The sequence below is a fragment of the Lagenorhynchus albirostris genome, chromosome 16 (genome assembly GCF_949774975.1).
Source record: "Lagenorhynchus albirostris chromosome 16, mLagAlb1.1, whole genome shotgun sequence".
NCBI classification, from domain to species: Eukaryota; Metazoa; Chordata; class Mammalia; order Artiodactyla; family Delphinidae; genus Lagenorhynchus; species Lagenorhynchus albirostris.
This window is the reverse complement of record NC_083110.1, coordinates 71,689,348-71,709,877: the sequence shown is the minus strand read 5'-3', so window position 1 is coordinate 71,709,877 and position 20,530 is coordinate 71,689,348. Positions and strand designations below refer to the sequence as shown.

The window sequence follows — 20,530 nt, the reverse complement described above, 5'->3', positions numbered from 1 at the left end:
ATTTTTTTAGCAGAATACTCTTTCTTACTAGAATCTTACACGGAGCGCCAATACAAAGATCACAGGCTGGTTGCCTTGAGTAGGTGGGTGTTGGGTGGGTAGGGTGGATGGTGGGGTGTAGAGGTACCATGTTGTTCCCCTGGGATTAGGTACAAACCATTCTCTCGTCATCCTTATGTGATCCCCGTTGGGTGGGTAGTATGGCCAGTATTATTCTCACAATACAGATGAAGAAACTGAAGCCTAGCATGATTTGTCTAAGAAAACAGAGAAGGTTGAAAAGTAAAATAGTCCCAAATCTAGATTTTTCTGAAGTAACAGTCCAACTTAGTTTTTTACTTACCTGATTCAAATAATTTAGGTAGGCGTGATTTTTATGTAAAAGTAGTAGCACTTAATTCTTAGTTCTTTTTTTTCTTCCTCCTTTATGGAGAGATTACCTAATTTTTTCCCCTAGGTATTTAGGTCTAATCATAGAACAACAAACTTGAGTGGACACTTCATTTGTATTAAGGTTTGAAAATGGAATATGTTATCTGAATAAATATTTAATAGCAAAATTTCTCTAGAAATATATTATTACAGTTTGACTTAAAGAGCTTTAATCGGTATGTTAAAAGAGATTTTGCTACACACATATGGATGGTTACTCCTTAATGTTAAACCTAATACCCATAAATTTCTTAGATATTTATAGTACTGCCTTGACGTCTGCAACAAAACTGTTAATAAGAGCTTACTTATTGCCTCATGGGAACCTGTCAGATACTGGGCTTAGATGATTTTCCACCTGGGACCAAGTTGCCATCCCTAAGTTTGTCTGTACTGAGGTATATCTGAAGCTAAATTTCGATTCCTGCCAGAAGGCCTCTTAGGAGCATGCTGAGGACCTGCAGAGTATCAGCAGTGCTTCTGTGCCCCCTGCCACTCCTGTGGTATGAAAGATGCCCTAGATAATTCCAATAAAGGTTACTCTGGGGTCCAACTTAAGACTTTTAGAAAGCTTTAATACTCAAATCTTATTTCATGAGACTACTTACTGACTCAAAGTTGAAATCTTGGGTCTTATACTTGGGTCTGAGCCCTTGACAAACTATAATGAGGTCTGTAGTAATATAGAGCTGAACCTTCTTTTTGTTTTAATGGTATCCTGATAGATATAATAAATAGCTTATTTATTGAATGACTTCTATGATCTAAAAACTTTGCTAGGTATTTTACTTTTTTTTTTTTAACCTTTACCATAACTTTGCAAAGAATGTGGCATTATTCTCATTTTACAGGTGAGATAACTGCCACCTTATAGAGGTTTAGGGACAAAACCCAGGGTTTCTTGGCCAGTAAGTAGAGGAGCTATAATTTGAACCCAGGTCTGACCTCAGCAACCATGTTCTTTATAAACTATTACTAACTTTTAGTCTTAAGGTGATGGAAATGTTTTACCTCAGGGTTTTTTTTTTGTTTGTTTTAACATGAGCATTTTGAAAATATTTGGAATGTTAGTATCTTCTTATAGAAGCAGAGAGTTTGGGTGTGCCTGTGGAACCAGAAATTTTTCAGAGCCAAAAAGAACTATTATATTTTACTTAAATAAATTGCTAAAAAAAAAAGAAAGAAAGAAAAAAGAAAAGGGAGGAAAAAAAGAAAGTCATGTGTAGCAAAACTTTGTTGAAATAAAAAAAAACTTTTAAAAGAGCTAAAATCAAAGTTGACCATGTAAGTGGAATTCTCGGATTTTATTTCTAGGAGAGAATTTTGGTCATCCAAGCTGATTCTCTCATTTTCTTTAAAGAAACGGAGCCTTATGAGTTAAGTACCTCCTTTACCTGGCGCTGTGACTGTGTCCTCTGACTCCTGGTCCAGCACTCTTTCCACTATATTAGATGCTGCTTGGAATGGCTGGGGGAATGGGAGTTAGTTGATGGTGGAGAGAGAGATTTGTAATTTTAGCTAATTTATTTTTAAGTGAAAATTATACCTATCGGCCCAGCAGTTCATATAAGTTTCCAGAAAAGGGGAATGTTCTTGTTTTCCACTTTGTGACATTAACCGTAAGCTGTGGCTCTGTGGCAACCAAAGGGAGTTAAGTTAGCCAGTTGCTGCAGCGAAATGCCTCGCTAAATAAGCAGACTGCTGGTTTAGTTCCTGGGCATTGGTGGTAAAAAGAGATCTGCATTATCCTAGGGCCTGGAGTAAAGGTGTACAGCACCCAGGTCCTAAATAATCTCAGGAAGCCTAAATAATTAGAGGGAAACAAGCAGACCTATTATGTGGAATAAGCAGGACAGGCTGGAGAATGGCTGCTGTCAGGTTGCTGAGTTGAAAGTGCTGGAGAGAGACGTGGCATGCAGGCACAGCAGCAAGCAGGGGGCGGTTAGGTACTGGGCATCGGGGAGGGTGCTGTGGGGTCAGCGGGTGTATAGGCGTGAGGGAACCTGCAGAGATAGAGAAGGTAACATCCAACATGAGACTTACAAGGGTGGTTAAGATTTTTCAAAGAGAAACACATCCAGAGGCACAGGGAGTATGAAGAGACTGGTAAATGTGGCCAGAGCATAGGAAGTACAGCCTTGCCCAAGATGGGGCTGAGAAAGCATTTGGGGACCCTGTTGTGAAGGGATTTGGGTGCTATTCAAAACGAGGAAAGAAGTAATAGTGTTTGGAGCTGGGTAATGACATGGGATCTGCTTTAGGCAAACACAAGACTGGTTTGACGAGGGTTGAAACCTTACAAACAAGAGGTGATGAGGCCCTGAGGAAGCACAGAAGGGAGACATGAGAAACACTACAAAAGCAGAGTGAAAATAAGAGCCAGGGATCGGAGGCGTTGAATATAACGGAGGATTCTCTCCGGGGTGACTAGGGGTCACCCCTGAAGGAGAGTCGGGGCAGGAATTGATGAGCTTGCTTTTCCACATGATAAACATGGAAGACCTGCCTCTGCAAGGCCTTCAACATGAAGATGACGAGCAAGCAGCCGGAGACACAGGTCTTAGCACGGGGGAGAGGTCAGGTGTTTTGAATTATTTAGAGATACAAGGCAGCTTATAAGAAATAATTGAAGGCCTAGGATCGAGTATAATACTGAGGAGAGGGAAGAGTAAGAAGAAAAGGGGGCCAATCACAGAACCTTGAGGACGGCTATAATTAGGGGACAACAGGAGGAGATAAGGGGCATCAGAGGAGAGTTAAGATAGACATTTGGGGAGATAGTTTTAAGAATGAGGATGTAGTTGACAGATGATGGGAGGACAAATGGTATCATTTATGACTGTAGAGGGAGCAGTTTCAGAGGAATGATGAGGACAGAAGGAATAGAGAAGAATGGGAGATGACACGGGACAACTGATATACTGCTTTCGAGAGAGATGAAGTACCGACATAAGAAGAAATCAGTTTGAGGGAGGTGAGCTGTGTCATCTCATCCAGCCCCTGGTCCAGATTGGGGAGGACAAGCTTATTTATAGGATGAGAGAAAGATGGAGAAAAGAGAGAGAGAGGAGAAAATTTAAAGAGAAGGGTTCTGGATAACATGTAAGCAGGTGGAATTATGATGAGCACAGGAGGTGGAATAAGTCTTGGGAAGAGAGATGATTCTTTCTTGGAGGCAATAAGGATGGAAGAACAGAGTAAGTGAGAAGCGGGTGAGAGGAAGATTATAGAAAGTACATACGTACCCTTGGTTATCCTCTTCCCTCTCTCCCACCACCTCAGCCTCTCATGAAGTAGGGGTAGAGTTATAATCTGCTGAAAAGGAAGGAGGTAGGGTTGAGGGTATTTGAAAAAATGAAAAAGACATGCAACAACTTCTTAAAGGAGTGTGGGAACTTTCAAGGGCAGAACTGAGAGCCCACCCAGCTGAGTTTGAAAAGGAGCATTTAGTAAAGCCAGTGAATTGAGTCATTTGATTTTCTCTGACTTTGCTGGGACACCTAGATGTTAAAGTAGTGGAAACAAGTGGTTGGGAACAACCAAAACAAGATGTGATGTTGGAGAAAGTTGCTTAGTTGCCTAAGGTATTGCTTAGGTCAGTGGTTCTCAAACTTTAGCCTGGTTAGAATCAATGAATTTCTGGGCCCCAACCCCAGAGTTTCTGATTCAAATTTGCATTTTTAACAAGTTCTCAAGTAGTGCTAATGCTGCTGGTCCAGACTCAGACTTTGAGAACTTTTGGCCTAGAGTCTAGTTTGAAAAGGTTAGTCATGGGTTGCAGGCCAGAGAGGCAGGATAGGAGACTCCAGGAAGGGGCTGAAGGACTGTGAGAATAAATACGATGGTGACAGAGTATGGGGTTCCAAATGAAGACAAGGCCGGTTCACTGGCTCCGAGGACTTGGGGTAAGTGGAAGGACAGAATCTTGTGTTTAGAGAGAATCCTAGATTGTAAAGCTCGTACATGGCCTAGAGCAAGCGTATTCAAAGTATTGGGCTTCCAGGAAATAAAGAACTTGTGCCTGAGTGTAACTCAGTGTACTGCTTCCTTGTTTGAGAAAGTCTTGTTGTCCCCATCCCATACCCTTCCTCCCCTAAACAAAGTCAGCTAGACAAACCTGTGTGTAGTCATGTCACTGATTTGCGCACTGGCACAAGCTCAGTTCCTAGACTGGCATCACTCGCAGACCTGACCTGGTACAGACCACACTTGGAGAATCCCTGGCCTTGAGTATAGATTCTGGGGTGGGGTGTTATTTAACAGGCGCTGAAAATGAAGGATGTTGGAAGAGTGAGTCCAGGACATTGTTTGGACTATCAGGAGAAGAATTCTGCAGAAATACAAAAAAGAGAAATTTCTGGAGACTGGTGGATGATCACAGGACCAGAATGGGAAAAGGGCAGTAGAGCAGCACGGCCTGGGCTCTGAGGCTCTGAGAGGCTATTGAATGCCAGTCTCAGGCTCCAGTCGGGAGCAAGTAAAAGAAGCCTAATCATCCTCCAGGCCCTTGGGCTGTCGAATGAGGGATTGTGAGAAGGAACAGTCTTCACTTTAACGCAGACATCAGTGACAACCTTGCTGGTCTTTGTTTCCAAAAATCGTTTTAGGCAGATTTTGTGTGGGCATTTAAAAAATCTTGTTTCAATAAAGGCTACATGGGAGCAAAGTTTCTCTTAGTTGACTGGTATAAACAAGCAGTATACTGCTGGAAGAGACATTCCCTGGACTTCTTTTATTAGGTCAAGGAGGGAGAAGTCCATTAACTGAAAATGTGGAAGATACACTAGATAAGCCATCGTTGGGATAAAATTTTCTTCTAAGAAGCATATATTAGACTATTTTTAAAAAGTTATATTTTCTTTAGTAACTATTTCCATAAGCTAAAACTCAGTTATTTAACTCTAAGAAGCATCTTTCCATAAAGTATGATGTATCCTACACAGCCTGTTTGGTGATCCCATGAAAATTTTCATTGTGATTTCCTGAAGTATCTTCAACTAGTAAATAACATTTCCATAGGAAAGTACAATCATTCTTATATATAACTTTCTTCCCATGTTTAATATCCAACTTAGTACCCATCCCATCGTCAGAGACTAGGAGGGGCTGTTGAATGAAAGTCTCAAGTTACAGGAATAGGCCATAGTGAAAAGAGGCAGAGGAAAATGGTGGTTTAGAATACAGGCTCTGGGCAAACCTAGATTCATGTGATGGTGGCTTTAACATTTACAGACACTGTGACCTTGGCCAAATTAGTGAGTCTAAGCTTCTGTTTCCTCATGTTCAAAACAGGATAACGGTATAATGTCATTGAGTTGTTATGTGGATTAAATGAGCTTTCTTATAGTACTAAGCACAGGGGTACCACATAATAAGCATGCCATAATTTCTAACTTATTATCATTAGCATTATATTGTTATTAAGGGAAAGCGTAGTCCTTAGGGTCACAGAAGTTTGGATTTGCATCTCCTTTTTCTTAGTTCAAGAAATGACCTGACCTTGGCTAAGTTATTTAATACCTCTGAACCACCTTCTCATCAGTAAATGGGAGTGGTACCAACTACCGTATACGATCATTGTGAAAATTAAGTAGTCTAAATATGTAATGTGTTTGGTGTGGTCCTGTGACGTAGTCTTTACTAGCAAATGTTTGCCTTTCTTTCTTGCCTCTAACTTTTAGGTTTCTTTTCTTTCTAGTCGGGCCTTGAAAAGAGCATAGACCAGGCTGTGGAAGAGTGGAACATTGAGAAGGCTGAGGAGCTCAGCAATCAGCTAGCTACTCGAGAGGTGAGTCAGCCCAACTGATGGCACTCTTCTGTGCTTCCAGATCTTCTAAAATGAGTGTATGTTCTTTCTGTGATCATGAGTAAGTTCAGTTTTCAAATATTTGACCTAAGATTTTCCTTTCTGTCCGTTTTCTTCCCTCTTAAATCCACCTTTTATTTCGAAATGCTGGGTTTTATTTTTGTCTTTAATGTTATTAAATTATTCTGATCTAAATCTTGTGCTGGAAATAATCCATGATTAATATTCAACCCCTAGATTTCATCTCGTTCAGAGAGCTTTTTGCCAGTTATGATTAAAAGGCTAGCTTTCTTTTTCCATTTGCATCTTTAACTCAGTTTAACTCTCCCTGAGGGCAGCCGTGTGTTCTAATGTCACACCTCTCAACATGTTCCTAACCCTTGCTCCCCAGAATGCTTTCTTACTGCATATTCTAAGTAGTTGCCTCAACCCTAAAGAATTTTCAGCCTTTTTTTTAAAACCTATAGTCTATAGTATAAAACTAATAGGTATATTGAATATTCTTTTTCCAAGTACCAAGGCATCAGAAGGTTCTCACTTGCACCCTCTGGGAGGAATATTCCTCCAATTAGGAATGACTGCCAGGTATCGCTAGGTAAAGTCACACATAAAGAGCTCATAATTGGCATATGTTTTTTTGTCGTTGTTTTGTAAATCTTTTTTGTCCTAGTTTCTAGGAAGAAAGCTCTATCAAAGCTTTCTTTTTTAATATATCCCTACCTTCTTTGCCTCATTCTTAAACTATAACTACTCCATGGTGTTTAATTACATAGAGAATATCATCGGTCACCTGTGTAAACTCTTGGCACGTGCACTGATCTTTCTTATTCACATTTTTGTGAACATTTTTTCTAAACTAAGACTAGTGGTGAAATTACTATTTCAGTAAATTCTTCTATGGAAACACCATTCCACTCTTACATCCGCTGATGTCAAAACATCTACCATTGGTGGCTGTATGTTGGCTTGTTTGTTTTCTCTATTTGGTTGCTGGCCACAAGTATCTTGTGGGATTTATACTTTCATGTAGGGGAGAAAACCAGTTCAGAAGCAAGGCTTAGGGATTCACAGGTTATCTTTTTTTTCCCCCTAAGCCTTAAAATCAGTTGTCACATTAGATATTGATACTTCCATTTATAATGTTTATGTATATGTATGTGCATTTATTAATGGCTAATCTAAAGAAAAGTAGGAAGCTGTGAGCTTGAGTTTGGGACCTAGGTAAGAAGCAGCATAAATGGCGGTTATGTGACCTTTCAAAAATGTGAGATTTTAAAAAAGGGTTTTTTTTTTTTTTTTTGGTAAGATTCATTCATCCCTCCTAGCCTATGATATTCTTGTGCTTTCAGTTTGAAAATTGCTCTTTTCATCTTTAAAATAACCATATTTTGATTTCATTGATTATAGCATTCATTGAGTATAATAGCATTTTATTATTCTCTTTCCAAGTAGAAAGATTCAGGTATTACATTTGAATGCAGTGAATTTGATGGTGTGTTGAATGGTACCACAAACTCAGTAGGATTTCAGTGTTAGCTGTTAGTTATTGTAGTGGCTTCTTCAGTCGCTAAGTTTCCTCAGATCTTTGCTTTGCTAAAGGAAGAAAGAGTAATGCCAGCCCTGGTCTATAACGTTAGAATGTGGGCTGCCCGTGATCCATCCATGGCTGGCTATTTTTCTTTTTGTCTTTTTTCTGTTTTTTAGCACCCATACCAGAGGCCAGGGGAATTCAGAGAGAAGCATTTACTTTACTGCAGCACTGTGTTTCTTTTAGGTAAAGTTAGTAATGCTAAAATTTTAAGAGTTGAACACTTTGATTTTTTTTTAAAAAATCTTTTATCTTGAAATAATTTCAAACTTTCAGAAAGTTGCAAAATTTGCAAAATGTTAACAGTTAACATTTGCTTTACCATTCTTTCTAATTTATGTACCTTATTTAGATTTACCAAATATGTCACTGATTTCCTTTATAGCAAAAGAAAATTTTTTTTCTGGTCATGTCTTTTTAGTCTTCTTTAATCTGGAATGTTTCCTCAGTCTGTCTTTGTTTCTCAGGACCTTAGTATTTTTGGAGAGTAGAGGCCACTTATGTTGTAGGATGCCCCTCAGTTTTTGTTTGTCTGATGCTTCCTCATGATTAGATTCAGGTTATGCATTTTTTGGCAGGAAGATCACAGACATGATAGTGTGTCCTTCTCAGTGCAAGATATCAGGAGGCATGTGATATCTATTTGTCCAATTTATTGCTTATGTTCCTTTGATTATTTGGGTAAGGTGGTGTCTCCAGGTTTCCCCTCTATAACGTTACTATTCTTCCCTATATGATTACGAGTATCGTATGGAGAGATGGGAGATGATTTGAGACTGTAAAATATGCTTTTCCTCACTGTTCTTTACTTGCTAGTTTCAGTATTCACTGCTGATTGTTTTCCTGCTCAAGACAATTATTATTACAGTAAGATCTTGAAAACATTATTTGATTGTACTTATCATCTTTACCTGGCAAATCAGATCTAAAATGTGCCTTCAGTGAGATACCGGATTCTAGAATCTTTTATGTATCTATACTAAATCTCTCAGTAACCTGGTCAATTAGGAATTGGATATAGTTTCCCTAAGTGATGCGCTGGGAGGGCTGGGGTTGCAGTGGCCTTGCGTCCACCAGGGTTGCATGTTCACTCCCTCCTTGTCTGCCTCATCAGTGGCCACGCGTGAGCTCTCCTTTCCCTGCCGCAGGAAGCTGCTTGTCAGAGGGAACAGAAGTAGTGCCTCCGAGGCCTCAGAAATTGGTGTTTCCTTTGAGAATATTAAGTTTCTGTGTTTTGTTTTGTCAGACTGCTATTTTAGAAATGGGAATTGCATAACACTGGCCAGGTATTTTCCATTTTAAGAGTTGTTATTTCCTGTCACACTTCATGACATATGAATGAGATTGCTTTAGGAATTTATACTATTTTTAGCACTTGTAAGGATAGTAAACATTTTCCCCAAGTGTTCTTTTTACTTCCATACAAGTATAATGCTTTGTTCTGGTAAAAGAAATGTATGTAGTGTGGGGTTAAAGAATTCTGATTAAAAGGAAAAACAATAATTTGGGCCCTATTCTTTTACATGTATAAGTGGAAAAACATCTGGAAAGTTTTTGCTGGTCAGACACAGACATTGGAGAGATACTGATGCCGTGTTAATTAAACACCCGCGAAGAATAACTAAAGTAATCAAGATGGAATTCTTGAATGAATAGTTTAGTTTGAGGTTTAGTTTCTCATGTTTATCTCCTTGGTGCGAATCACTGTGGATATGAAAGATGGGATTTTGCGAAGTAAGTAATTGTGAGTTTGGGGCAGAAACCCTTTATGAATTAAATGTATATGTGCATGGTAGGTGTCCTTTTGGAAATCAGGTATATGGGTTTTTAATCAGTACCGTTTTCTTTTTTTTAAGAAGCAGTGACTGGGACTTGCTGATAAAGCCTTTGCTCAGAGGCACAGACCCCAGAGTTCTTAAAGCCTTTTCCAACCATAATAAGTGAAACTAATTTTCGATGTTTAACATTTATAAGCCTGTGAAACCAATAGGGCGGCATCAGTATTGAGAAAAGTGAAGCCAAAAGAAGAGCCATGTCTGAGAATGGGCCTTGAAAACAGTTCCTCAAAACAGGGCAAAACAAAACAGAACAAACTGGCATGCCAGAACAAAGCTGTCAGTGCACTAGCATTATGACACAGCAAGCACATATTTTTCCAGAATCATATCCCTTAAATTAATGATGACGTTAAAGATGTATTTAATCTGGTTTGGGGGATGGCTCAGGTTCACATGTTGGAAAGCTAGATTGTGCTATCAAGTTTGGTTTTGCCGTGTAGTAATGTGGTTGCTTTGGGACTGTCCCTCCTGTTGATTAAATCCTTCTTTGTTGTTAACAGTCTTGGAGGAGAGCTAAAGTGGAAAAGTCCTGTTGATTAAATCCTTCCTTGTTGTTAACAGTCTTGGAGGAGAGCTAAAGTGGAAAAGTACACTTGGGTTTGTGTCATACTGATGAAACTGTTCTAATTTGAAAACAAAAGTTCTTTTTTTAAACAATACTGTTTATATATATATGTCATACGTGTACATTCGCACACGCACATGCACGCAGGTGTCTGAGCACATTCGTAGCCTGTTAACCTCAGGCCTGAGTTGGGAGGACATTGCGTTCATTGATAGTGATCCCCGAAAATGCCGTCCTTTGGTGCTCGCCTTTTCTGGCACACCGTCTTCGCTACAGTCCAGATCATACCAATTTGTAGAAACCAGGAGAAACAAGTATCTCAAAATTAAGTGCTAAAGCCTGGATTTAGTAAAGTAAGCTGCACTTCAGCTGAATCTCCCATTTTGGAAAGAGAATTTTTCTCTAGGCGTCTTCGTGGTAGCCTGCTGTAGATAAAAACCAGCGTGGTTTGGCAGCAGACAGTGAGTTTCTCCCGTCGAATGAGTCACACCTACGTTAGCTACGTCTGTTGCTTTCGGTTATAGCTGTACAATGTCAGGGCAGAAATGAGCGGGGAAGGGAGGTGGCCTGTGAATTTGGTTTGCGCTTTGTATACCTCATGCCCTTAAAGGTTGCCTTTTCTGTAAGTGACTCAAATAGGATGGCCTTCGGCAGCACCAGCTAAACTTAATTCCTTGAAAACATCAGTACATACTTCATGTTGTAATGTTATAACCATTTCGTATAACTTAGAATAGTCATTAAAAAAATAATTTGCAAGGTTTTAATATTCCCATCTGAGATATTTTGGTTATAATCTGCTACCATCTTTGCTAAGGCCAAAACCTTTCAGTTTGGAGTAATGAATAAAATGTTTCACATTTTAAAGCTCTTTTGCTGCAACTTCTGGATGGAGGCCTAAGGCAATGACTTCAGCCTTTAGTGCTGTTAAGTATAGTATTTATTTAGAACCTAACCAAGGTATCACAAGTATAAAATGATTTTAAAAAAGTATCTCACTTTGATAGTATTCTTTTTATAGATATAGATAAATATTACATTGGCAGTATGAATTAAACTGAGAATTTAATTTTAACTTTATTAAATTTATTAAATAGACTACCTAGATTTTTGGATTCTAAACATAGGTAAACTTAATAATGTTGAAATAGTAGTAGTTTGTTAATACTTAAATAACAAAGGTAGGAGTGGCCTTTTTAGAAACTAATGTTTGAATTGATTGAGTTGTATTCTTTCCTAGCTCAGTACATTAAATACTCTCTAAATTTGGGCAGATTATTAATTTGCCTAAGTTCTATTTTTAGAGCCATTTCCTAGAAAATCTGAAGGCATTCTCATTGGAGAGGGATACACACACACACACACACACACACACACACACATTTGAGGAGATAGCATCTGTATTTTATGTTAACATGTGAGAAGTGGTCCTTTCTCAGAAATATTTCAGATGCTACAGCACTTGGCCCTAGCATTCAGAACTTTTCCAGTACCGTTCGTTGTTAGGCTTTAGCTTCCCTGGGAGGATTCTGGCTACAATTCACCCTTTTCATTTTGGTTATTAATTTTATGTCGATGTACATGCTATGTTGTCTGATGGAATAAGAGCTTGAATTCACTGCCCGCCCCCCCCGCCCCGCGCGCAAAAAAGAAAAAAACCCTGCCCCAAATAGTACAGTTTTGACAGATTTATCCATCAAAAAGTACCTGGAGCATTCTCATATCTAGAGTTCAGAATTGAAACATCTGTTTACATTTTTGAGATAGAGATGCTGCCAGACTTGATCAGTTTGAAGTTACTTCTCATCAGTGCTGTTTTCAGAGCTTCGGTATTTTAGGAAGGGTGTTTGCATCACATACAAAAAAAAGACTAAATTGAAAGACATTATAGTGAAGCAAGTCGTGTGGTTCTAAACTCTTTATTCTGTATTCCAGAGAGCAAAATTGTTTTCTTCCTGTTTTTGTGACTAGTTTTAGAACTATCGTAACAGCCATGATTGCAAAGGTAAAACGATTTGTTCAGGTATGAAGCTGAACGTGTATTCCAGTTAGCTATTGTAAGAATTTATCATTAGAACCCATGAAGGCTGGCAGGTGCTTTCTATTTTCTTAATTATTGTGTTTTCTAGCCACTGAAGGTAAGGTAAACAAAGTAAAAATGCATTAAATAGTACTCATTTGTACATATTAAGAGTTTAAAATTAAATATCTCCATTTCAACATTTTATTTTTACAGAAAGGAGATTTCCTTTTTTGCTAGTACCAGGGGTGTATATGAAGAATATATTATTTCAAAGTCATCTAATGCCTGCAAACTCTGGCAAAATTTGTTTTATGCCCCTATTTGAAATTTTCCTACGCTGACTTCCATCCCTTACTTTTTCTTTCTTTCTTTCTTTTTCTCTTTCCAGTTAGCAGAGTGTAGGACCAGTTTCTTTGTGGTATATTTCACTGATTAGCATTGGGAGAGAATCTAGGACACGAGGGAGAGAAAGCCCTCACTGAACAGGCTCTTGTTAGTTGGCAGTGATCAGCCACCTGGGGAAGCCGGCTGCGCTCTGCCTGCCGCGGAGGGAGGGGTGGGAGGGGTGTGTGCTTCCATTTAGGATCATCTAGAACTGACTCACTTTCATTAACTTTGGTCATTTCTCAGTGGTTTTTTAATTTAGATGTTCCGCTGTGTGTCATTTTGTCGTCTGTGCATAGTATGCGGGACCTTTAAATGGTGATTTTAATTCTTTGAAGCCTTGTTCTCCTTAGTTCTTAAAAGTAACTCAGTTATTTCATATAGATGAACAATTAGCACATCGTATGGAAAATCTGCTATGCCTATCCAGGTGAGGGAAGGCCAGTTGAATTCCTTTACGTGGAACCTAAAGATACGTTCTTTCCTATAAAAAATGGTGTACATCCTTGAAGTTGGAGCATTTTAGAAATGCTCCAACTTCAAGAGAAAAATTAAAATGGTACCGAGGGATGGGTTTTCCTCTCAGGCTTCTAGGTGTGCTTTTTAGATCTCATTGCACTGAGGACATTTTCTTTTAACCTCTGGGGAATGATTGGGTGATCACCTAGAATGGTGTTCCTTATACTCTCTTTTAATTATGTTTATCTGTGCTTTTAACAAACCTTAAAAAAAAAATTCAGATGTTACAAGTCTAATTAAAGAGACAGACAAAGCACAGTTTATACTGTAGATTTTTTCTGCAGTTCAATTAATCAGCATGTTTTCTCTTTTAATTAAAACCATTTTAGTAAATTAAAGCCCACAGCAAAACACATATATAATTTGTTTGTAATTAGCTCTTAATTGGTGGTAGTTGAAGCTTAGCACCCATGGTTTCTTTCTTCATGATTGCCATTTTATTAGCAGCCAGTCATTAATTAATCTTTTTCTAATTAGCTTATAAAACTGTTGATGGCACATTATTGTAAATGTGATTTTAAGTTCAAAGCTTGTTAATAAGCTTTCTTACTTAGAAGAACAGAGATAAAGAAATTGCTGAAAACAGTACTACAGTTCTTTAAAAAAACTGTCTTTCTGATGGGGACTGTGTAAAGCATCTAACAGCTTATGGTTAATTTTTTAATGCTTTTTTCCCTTATGAATGGAATAAGTTGCTTGAATATAAATGTCTCTATCCAGGAGTGATTTCAACAGTATAACATCTTTTCTCCCCGCTTTGGAATACTGTAATCTACATATGATTTGAAGCCTTAACAGTTATCATTAAACCAGGTGTTATATAAACTATTCCGCTATGAAATCAGAGTTGAGGATATGAATCAAAGTCTATCTTCTCATACCTCATGGACCAAATACAAAATTTTTTTATAAATTGCAAGGTGAATCATACACATACACACACACACACACACACACATACACATATATGTAATATGTCTATACAAATATATCTTATAATGTATTTTAAAAACAGGGTTTGTTGGGTTATGCTTTGAAATAAAAACCATTTGGATTTAACTGATAATGAAGTTGTAGGTATAAAAATAAATAATAGGTGTTTGTACAGTTGTGCACACAACATAGATGTAAGTAGTACACAAACATGCAAACCTGTGTGTGCACATTTTAAGATGACAGTGAAATTGGGCTGTTTCCTCTAACAGAGAGAGAAAGACTTGATTTACAGTCAGTGTTTAAATGACTGGATATGGCAGAACTTATTTGCTGTCCTCAGAGCTTTGGCATCTCAGGTATGACCGTGGAGAGAAAGGTACCAATCCGAGTGGAGACATCCTGAATTTACTATAGCACCTGCCATGTTAAATTGTGGTTTGAGTGAAATACATTAGCCACATCATCTTCTTTATTGAAATATACTAGCGATTTCATAAAACTCCTTAACTGCATGGTGTTCTGAGCTGTTAATATTTTTGCAAAGTTTTGAAAGTTACTAAAAAAAAAAAATAAAGCATCATCAGTCCTTGGAAGTGCTTTTTCTTCTTTGCTTTTTGAACTTTGCATGTTATTCCAACTTTGGCTATTTCTCTGCTTGTTTCTAAGAAGGCATTTTGTGATGCCATGCAGGAGACACTAGAAAGGGATAGCTGACAAGGAAAAAATTAAAAATTGGATAAAAAGTAAATGAATAATGTCATATTACCAAAAAGATGAGAGGCTAATTTGTGCCGACTTTTTGCTAATTTTGTTCAAGCCTCAAAATGAGGAGCTGTCACCCGTTCTGTGTAGCACTGATGACAGTGCCAATGATCCATGAAATAAGCTGCCGCTGGCTTTGTTCTGATAAGAATGAACAAATCTGCACAATGTTCGGCTCCCAGAATCTCATTTTCATACTTGCATGCAGGCGAAAAGAAATAAGCTGTTTGCAGGCTTGATTAATCAGACATTGGAGGGGTTTTTGTCTCTTTGATCTCTTTCGTCTCCTAGGTAACTTGCTTGACATTAATGTTGAGCTCGAGTAAAGACAATCATGAATTGTCGACCAAACTGATATAGAAATTAAAGACCTTAACACTTTAAGTGCTCCAGTAATGGTTCCGCTTTACTTCAGAAAACATCTGTTTTCATTTAATTAAAGAACAAAAGAGAATGGCATAAATATTTTTTCATAGAGACCTATTATTCCATCAAAAGTTAAAGTATGATAATTGGTATTTTTAAATAAGTGCCTTGAAAGTGTTCAGAAGGGAGGAAAACTTCATAAATCTGTTACAAGCTAGTAATTCAAAGGTGAGTAAAGTATTTTATGAAATGGATAAGAAGTTTACAGTGATGCTAGATTAAGCTGTTTGAATCAGATGCTTCAAATGATTACCGGCAAACTTCAGTAGGGCAAGGTTTAGTAAGAAAAATGAACTTTATTTTGCGAGTTTGTCTTTTAAAAATCTCTACTGTGTTACAAGATGTGCCATTATATCTATTTTACAACCCAATATGATTTACGCATGCTAAACCTGTAAAATTGAAAGGAATTAAAAAAATGTCGCCGGGTGCATTTGCTTGAGGTTATGCAGACGCTTTTACAAATCTTCCAAGTGGCTGTAAAGATGAATGCCTCAAGGGTCCAGCCAGGGCCCTGCTTTTCCAACCAGCTAAAGCCCTTATCTTAAATCCAAGCAAAGTACCATTAATCTTTTTGAAAGACCTTTTATGGCTTTTAATATATCCCAAATTAGAACATTTTACACCCTTGGTTCCTGAAATATGGTGATAAAAAGCCTTTAGAGCTTAATTTTCCTTACCGTTTGCTCTGACCAATTTGCAGTTCTTTGTGATAATGTTTAGACACCTTAATTAAAATGCAGCAAAATATTGGATGTTCTATATGGAAAATGCTGATACTTTGGCTACACATGCAAGAAATTCTGTATATATTTTTGTTTGGTTAAAAAAATTTCTTCCCACATTGTGTTGCTATAGTTATCTGATGACCTGAAACAGTTTTTTAATATAAAAACCATTGACCAAGCTTTTGTGATGTTTACATTGGGCACGAAGATGCATTTTTCTTTTTAGAGAAGCAGAAGGGGGATTCTTGTGGGCCTATATTGTTTGTTTGTAATACGGAAACATAGCACGGTATTCTTTTATCTTCTGGAACTTGGGCTGGTCATCTTGCCTGAGAAAACATGTTTCTTCTCAACTGTGTCTTCTATAGAAGATCTTATGATCCTTCCATATTTCCAAATATTTCCATTCTTTTTACTTTCTCCACAGGAATAAGTGAAACATTCATTTTAAGCATGGGAAGGACACAACATTGATAAGACTTTTCATCATCATTACAAGCTAAAAGATTCTTTCTGTAAAATGCATAGACCAGGCTTGTTTAATGTTCATCAGTTAAAGAACATTTCATTGAACCTAACCCCAGGCAAAATACAGTTAGAAAATATACCTTTCCTACAAACAGGTCTGCTTGAACGTATGGCCTACGTACCTAATCATTTACTATATTTAATTAGTCTACAAAGCGATGGAGCCCTCTCATGTAAATACATGTTTCTTACATTGTAATGAATTCTTTTTAACAAGTTTGTGCTATGTCTTCTGTGGCATATGTGCTCTCAGTCTTCACTGTGATGCTGATTGTGCTGGGTTCGTCCTTCGTGTTGCTAGAAAACTAAAATCTTTTACATTGTAAGAGTATATGACCATGTTGAAGAGGCCCCATTTAAATCACATGACCACGGTCAATGTCCAGACACACTGAGATGCTCTTCGGTTTGTCTATCCCCAAACCAGAAAATCCATACTGGGAAATTTCAATAAGCTAAAACTGTAAGCTGCATCTTAATTTACAACAGTTTTAGGAAATAATTTTGTCACGGGGTTAATGGTACATGGCAAATATAGTTCAGGTCATTTTTGTTTCATGCTCAAAAGTATAGGCTCAATTTAAATATAAGATAAACTAGCTGAGTGGAACTTTAGTTAGGGGGTGATCCTGGCAAAACTATATCATATTTCAAATTTGCATATGCTGTCTAAAACATAGGAATATAATTAGATAGGCAAATACTGAGTTCTGTGTTTTATCTTTTGGAGGTGGGGGACAGAGAGGAGACTAAATATCCTACACGAATGTGGAGAGACCCAGTGTACCTCTTAAACCCAGGCGGCAAGCTGCATGTTATGACAGTAGACAGTTCATTAGGTGCATTTAGTGTTCCCCTGATGTCCCCCAGCACCCCTGTGGCCAGCCGCCTCGCAGCCAGGTGGAATTGTGAGTAGTTCTGACCAGACGGCTTTGAGCAGAAACGCTGTGTGTCGCTTCTGGACTAAAGCATTAAGGAGCCTGTGTGAGACCCTCTGGCCATCTCCTCCTCTGCCACAGCGCCTTGAAAGCCACGTGCTGAGATGTTGGCACCACAAGATGGAGAGACCTGCCAGTCACAGCTGACATTAAGTGAAACACGAAATAAAAGTTCAGCCACTGAGATCTGGGAGTTTGTTTGTTACTGCAGTTTTGCCTAGCCTAACCAGACAGGCGTAACTTGATGTTTTTACATTTATGACAAGTGAATGGTGTTTCAGTTGATAGGAAATCCATCTTCGTGATAAATGATTCCAGAGCATTCTTCCAGAGCTTCGTTTTCTCCTTAGACGATGATGCTACAGCCCTTTGATTCTTAACCTTTTTTATAGTTGACTTATATGAATTTTTCTGTAATAAAGAACTGGAAATGAAAAGAGAGCCAAAAGAACAGGTCCGGGATTGAAGCAGTCAGATGTAACTGGCAACCCCTTCTCCCCAGCTGCCCCCCCCCCGCCTGCCCCCCGAAGCCCTCTTTTTAACAGCTGTATCTGCAGCGCCTGCAACAGTGCCTGGCAAAATAATGCATTTGTGCCCTCGTGATATTGGTTGAATGAATGTCGTCCTTGTGAAAAAAGATGCTGCTGCTAGTGTTGGCTTGAGCGTCAGGAAGGCTCCGAGTTGGTCTGCTTTCCCAGGTGGGCTCACAGCCACAATCGACCCTCCTTCCTTCAGTGGCTTTCCTTTTGGTGTCGACTACCTCAGCACGCCGGCTTGATTGTCATATTGCTTCCGTTTACTTACCTTCTTTATGTGTATTCTTTCCTAGACTGAAAAATCAGATCTGTTTTTGTTCTCATTTATAAACCCCGGTCAGTGCTTGATGACTGCTTGTTTGTTTCATTCTAAAGGAAACTGTTCTCCAAGATGAGCTGAAAGGAGTGTCGGGCATGTCAAACCTCACTTTCCTAAGTCGGCTTCTCTCCTTCCACACGAGCCCCTGACTGCCTGCCGTGCCTCACTGTTGGCCAGCAGGTCCCTAAACCTTGGGCTGTAATACTTTGACTTGAGAATAGCTTCTGGGTCCTTGCCTCTTGTCCACAAGTCTGCTGGCTACTGAAATGCAGTAGGCTGTGTACAGAGAGAGAAAAGGAAAGAAATACCAGGAAGAGATTTTTAGCCTTTGTTGTTTAACCTGGGTTCTTAACAGATACTTTTGAGCCATCCATATAGGTGGGCATTTTTAAAATCAGAGCCCACCAAAACTAGGGGATTACCATGCCTGTCCTGGAGACGCTCACCGAGGAACAGCTCTGTGGCCAGAGAGCTGTACCATAGGTTATGGCACAGAAGCTGAAGGGCTAGAGAAATAAAGAAATAAAGACTTCGTTGGGTTGAGTTAGAGAAGTCTTCCGGGGGTGGGGTGAGAGGAGGCTTTGTTCTGCTTCAACCTTCTAGCACTGGGGTAGATGGGTGTAAGGGGGGAGCATGCACGCACGGGCGACTGGCAGAGGGAACACTTCGGTACTGTGGTCCTGGTGCCCCGCCTCTTTGCCTCTTGGCACCCCTTGTATTCCTTTTTCTATCAGTGAGTGACAAGCGATTGCCCATCACACAAACTGTGTTTATGAAGTAGTAATTAGCTTTCCTGTGTTTTATTAATCACATCTATGACTGCCAATCTGAGCTTCTGATCAGCGTGAGATAACGGGTACACCCATACTGAGTTTCTGTAATTCTAGCCCAGAGCAAAGAAACTGGATGTCTCTGTCAGCCTGTGCAGCCTTATCGGGGTAAATTCCTGTCTGGCCTACTGAAATGCTGAAAGCGCTTCAAGATCTTCATCCACAGCCCTCGTGGACCCTCGACGGGCCTTAGTGTGGGAAGGAGTTCCATCTGGGAGACTGGGAGGCTGGTACAGTTGGGATAAAGGTCTGTGGGAGGTTAGGAGAATAGGGGCTAGCTACATCTTTGTATTTGTTGTAATTCGGTGGTTTGGGGGGCCGAGCATAAGAATTTCTATTCTTAGCATGTCTAAAGCAACGCCGACATGGGTTTCATACCCACAAATTCTCGAGTATTTGTATCACTGTAATTCTTGTATCAGCTAGAATATTTATTTTCACTTTTCCTCCTGTGTAATTCTTAGCTTGGTGTAAAAATTGCCAAAGCGATTGCCTGCCACAACTTTGTAAAAGCCAAAAAGGATGCTGAAAATTCACAGGTTGCTCGGAAAAAGAAGAAACTTGCCTGGGGGTGAGTTCAAGATTTTTTAAATTAGTAATTCTACTAAATTCATAGGAATTACAGAAATCCTGTGATATATTTGGTGAATCCAGTTTGTGTGTAATTGTTATTCATTTTATTCTTTGTATCTTTGCTGAATGTTTATCAGATTATAAATATGGAGGCATTTCTTCCTCCTGTTCGATGTTTATTTTGTAATTGATGGAGTATGTGAAAACTTTTAAAGTTTATTTTACTTTGGCACTTAGTAAACATGTTACTTCAGGAAAGTATTTAGAAATAAATTGGGATTTTCATATTCTTCATTTTAGGTTTGAAGCAAAGAAGAGGTGGGAAACCAAAAGCAACATGGGATATATGTGACTTGCCAGAGTCTTCAAGACCTTTGAGACTTCACTTGAGTCTTCAGTTGCTTAATTTACTGGAAAGATTTTCCTGTTCATGTTAACTATGTTGGAAAATTGATGGAAATAGAAAAAAATAAGCATAAAATTTGGAAGTTGATTATCAAATCTTTTTTCAGTCTTTTTCTAAAGAGTTCATCCTGCTGAAGTGAATGAAATGGAGCATTCTGTTGTTTGTACAAGAAATCTAAGCATACATACAGGAAAAAAAAAGATAGGATTTTATTTATTTATTTATATAGACCTCCAGTATAAAATCAATTTTACTTTTCATGCACTTGGTGTAGCATAGCCAATGAGCTCCTTGTACTTTCTTATCTGTACTCAGTGTAACTGCACTTATTCTGGAGCTGTGTTTTTAAGATTGGCATTTGTTTATAATGGATTAGTCATAAGTGCAAGAAAG

The 20,530-nt window shown here is 38.7% G+C and overlaps 1 protein-coding gene across 4 annotated transcripts in view; it reads left to right on the top strand.

The window, feature by feature from the left end:
• Positions 1 to 20,232, top strand: part of FAM204A (family with sequence similarity 204 member A) — a 31,888-nt gene extending 11,656 nt beyond the window's left edge. For all 4 annotated transcript variants that reach the window (XM_060126397.1, XM_060126394.1, XM_060126395.1 and 1 more), the window contains exons 6-8: positions 6,131 to 6,220; positions 19,623 to 19,729; positions 20,032 to 20,232. In XM_060126397.1, coding sequence (XP_059982380.1) covers positions 6,131 to 6,220; positions 19,623 to 19,729; positions 20,032 to 20,083 — 249 coding nt within the window. In that variant the 3' untranslated portion in view covers positions 20,084 to 20,232. The remainder of the gene's footprint in view (positions 1 to 6,130; positions 6,221 to 19,622; positions 19,730 to 20,031) is intronic.
• Positions 20,233 to 20,530: the final 298 nt, after the last annotated feature.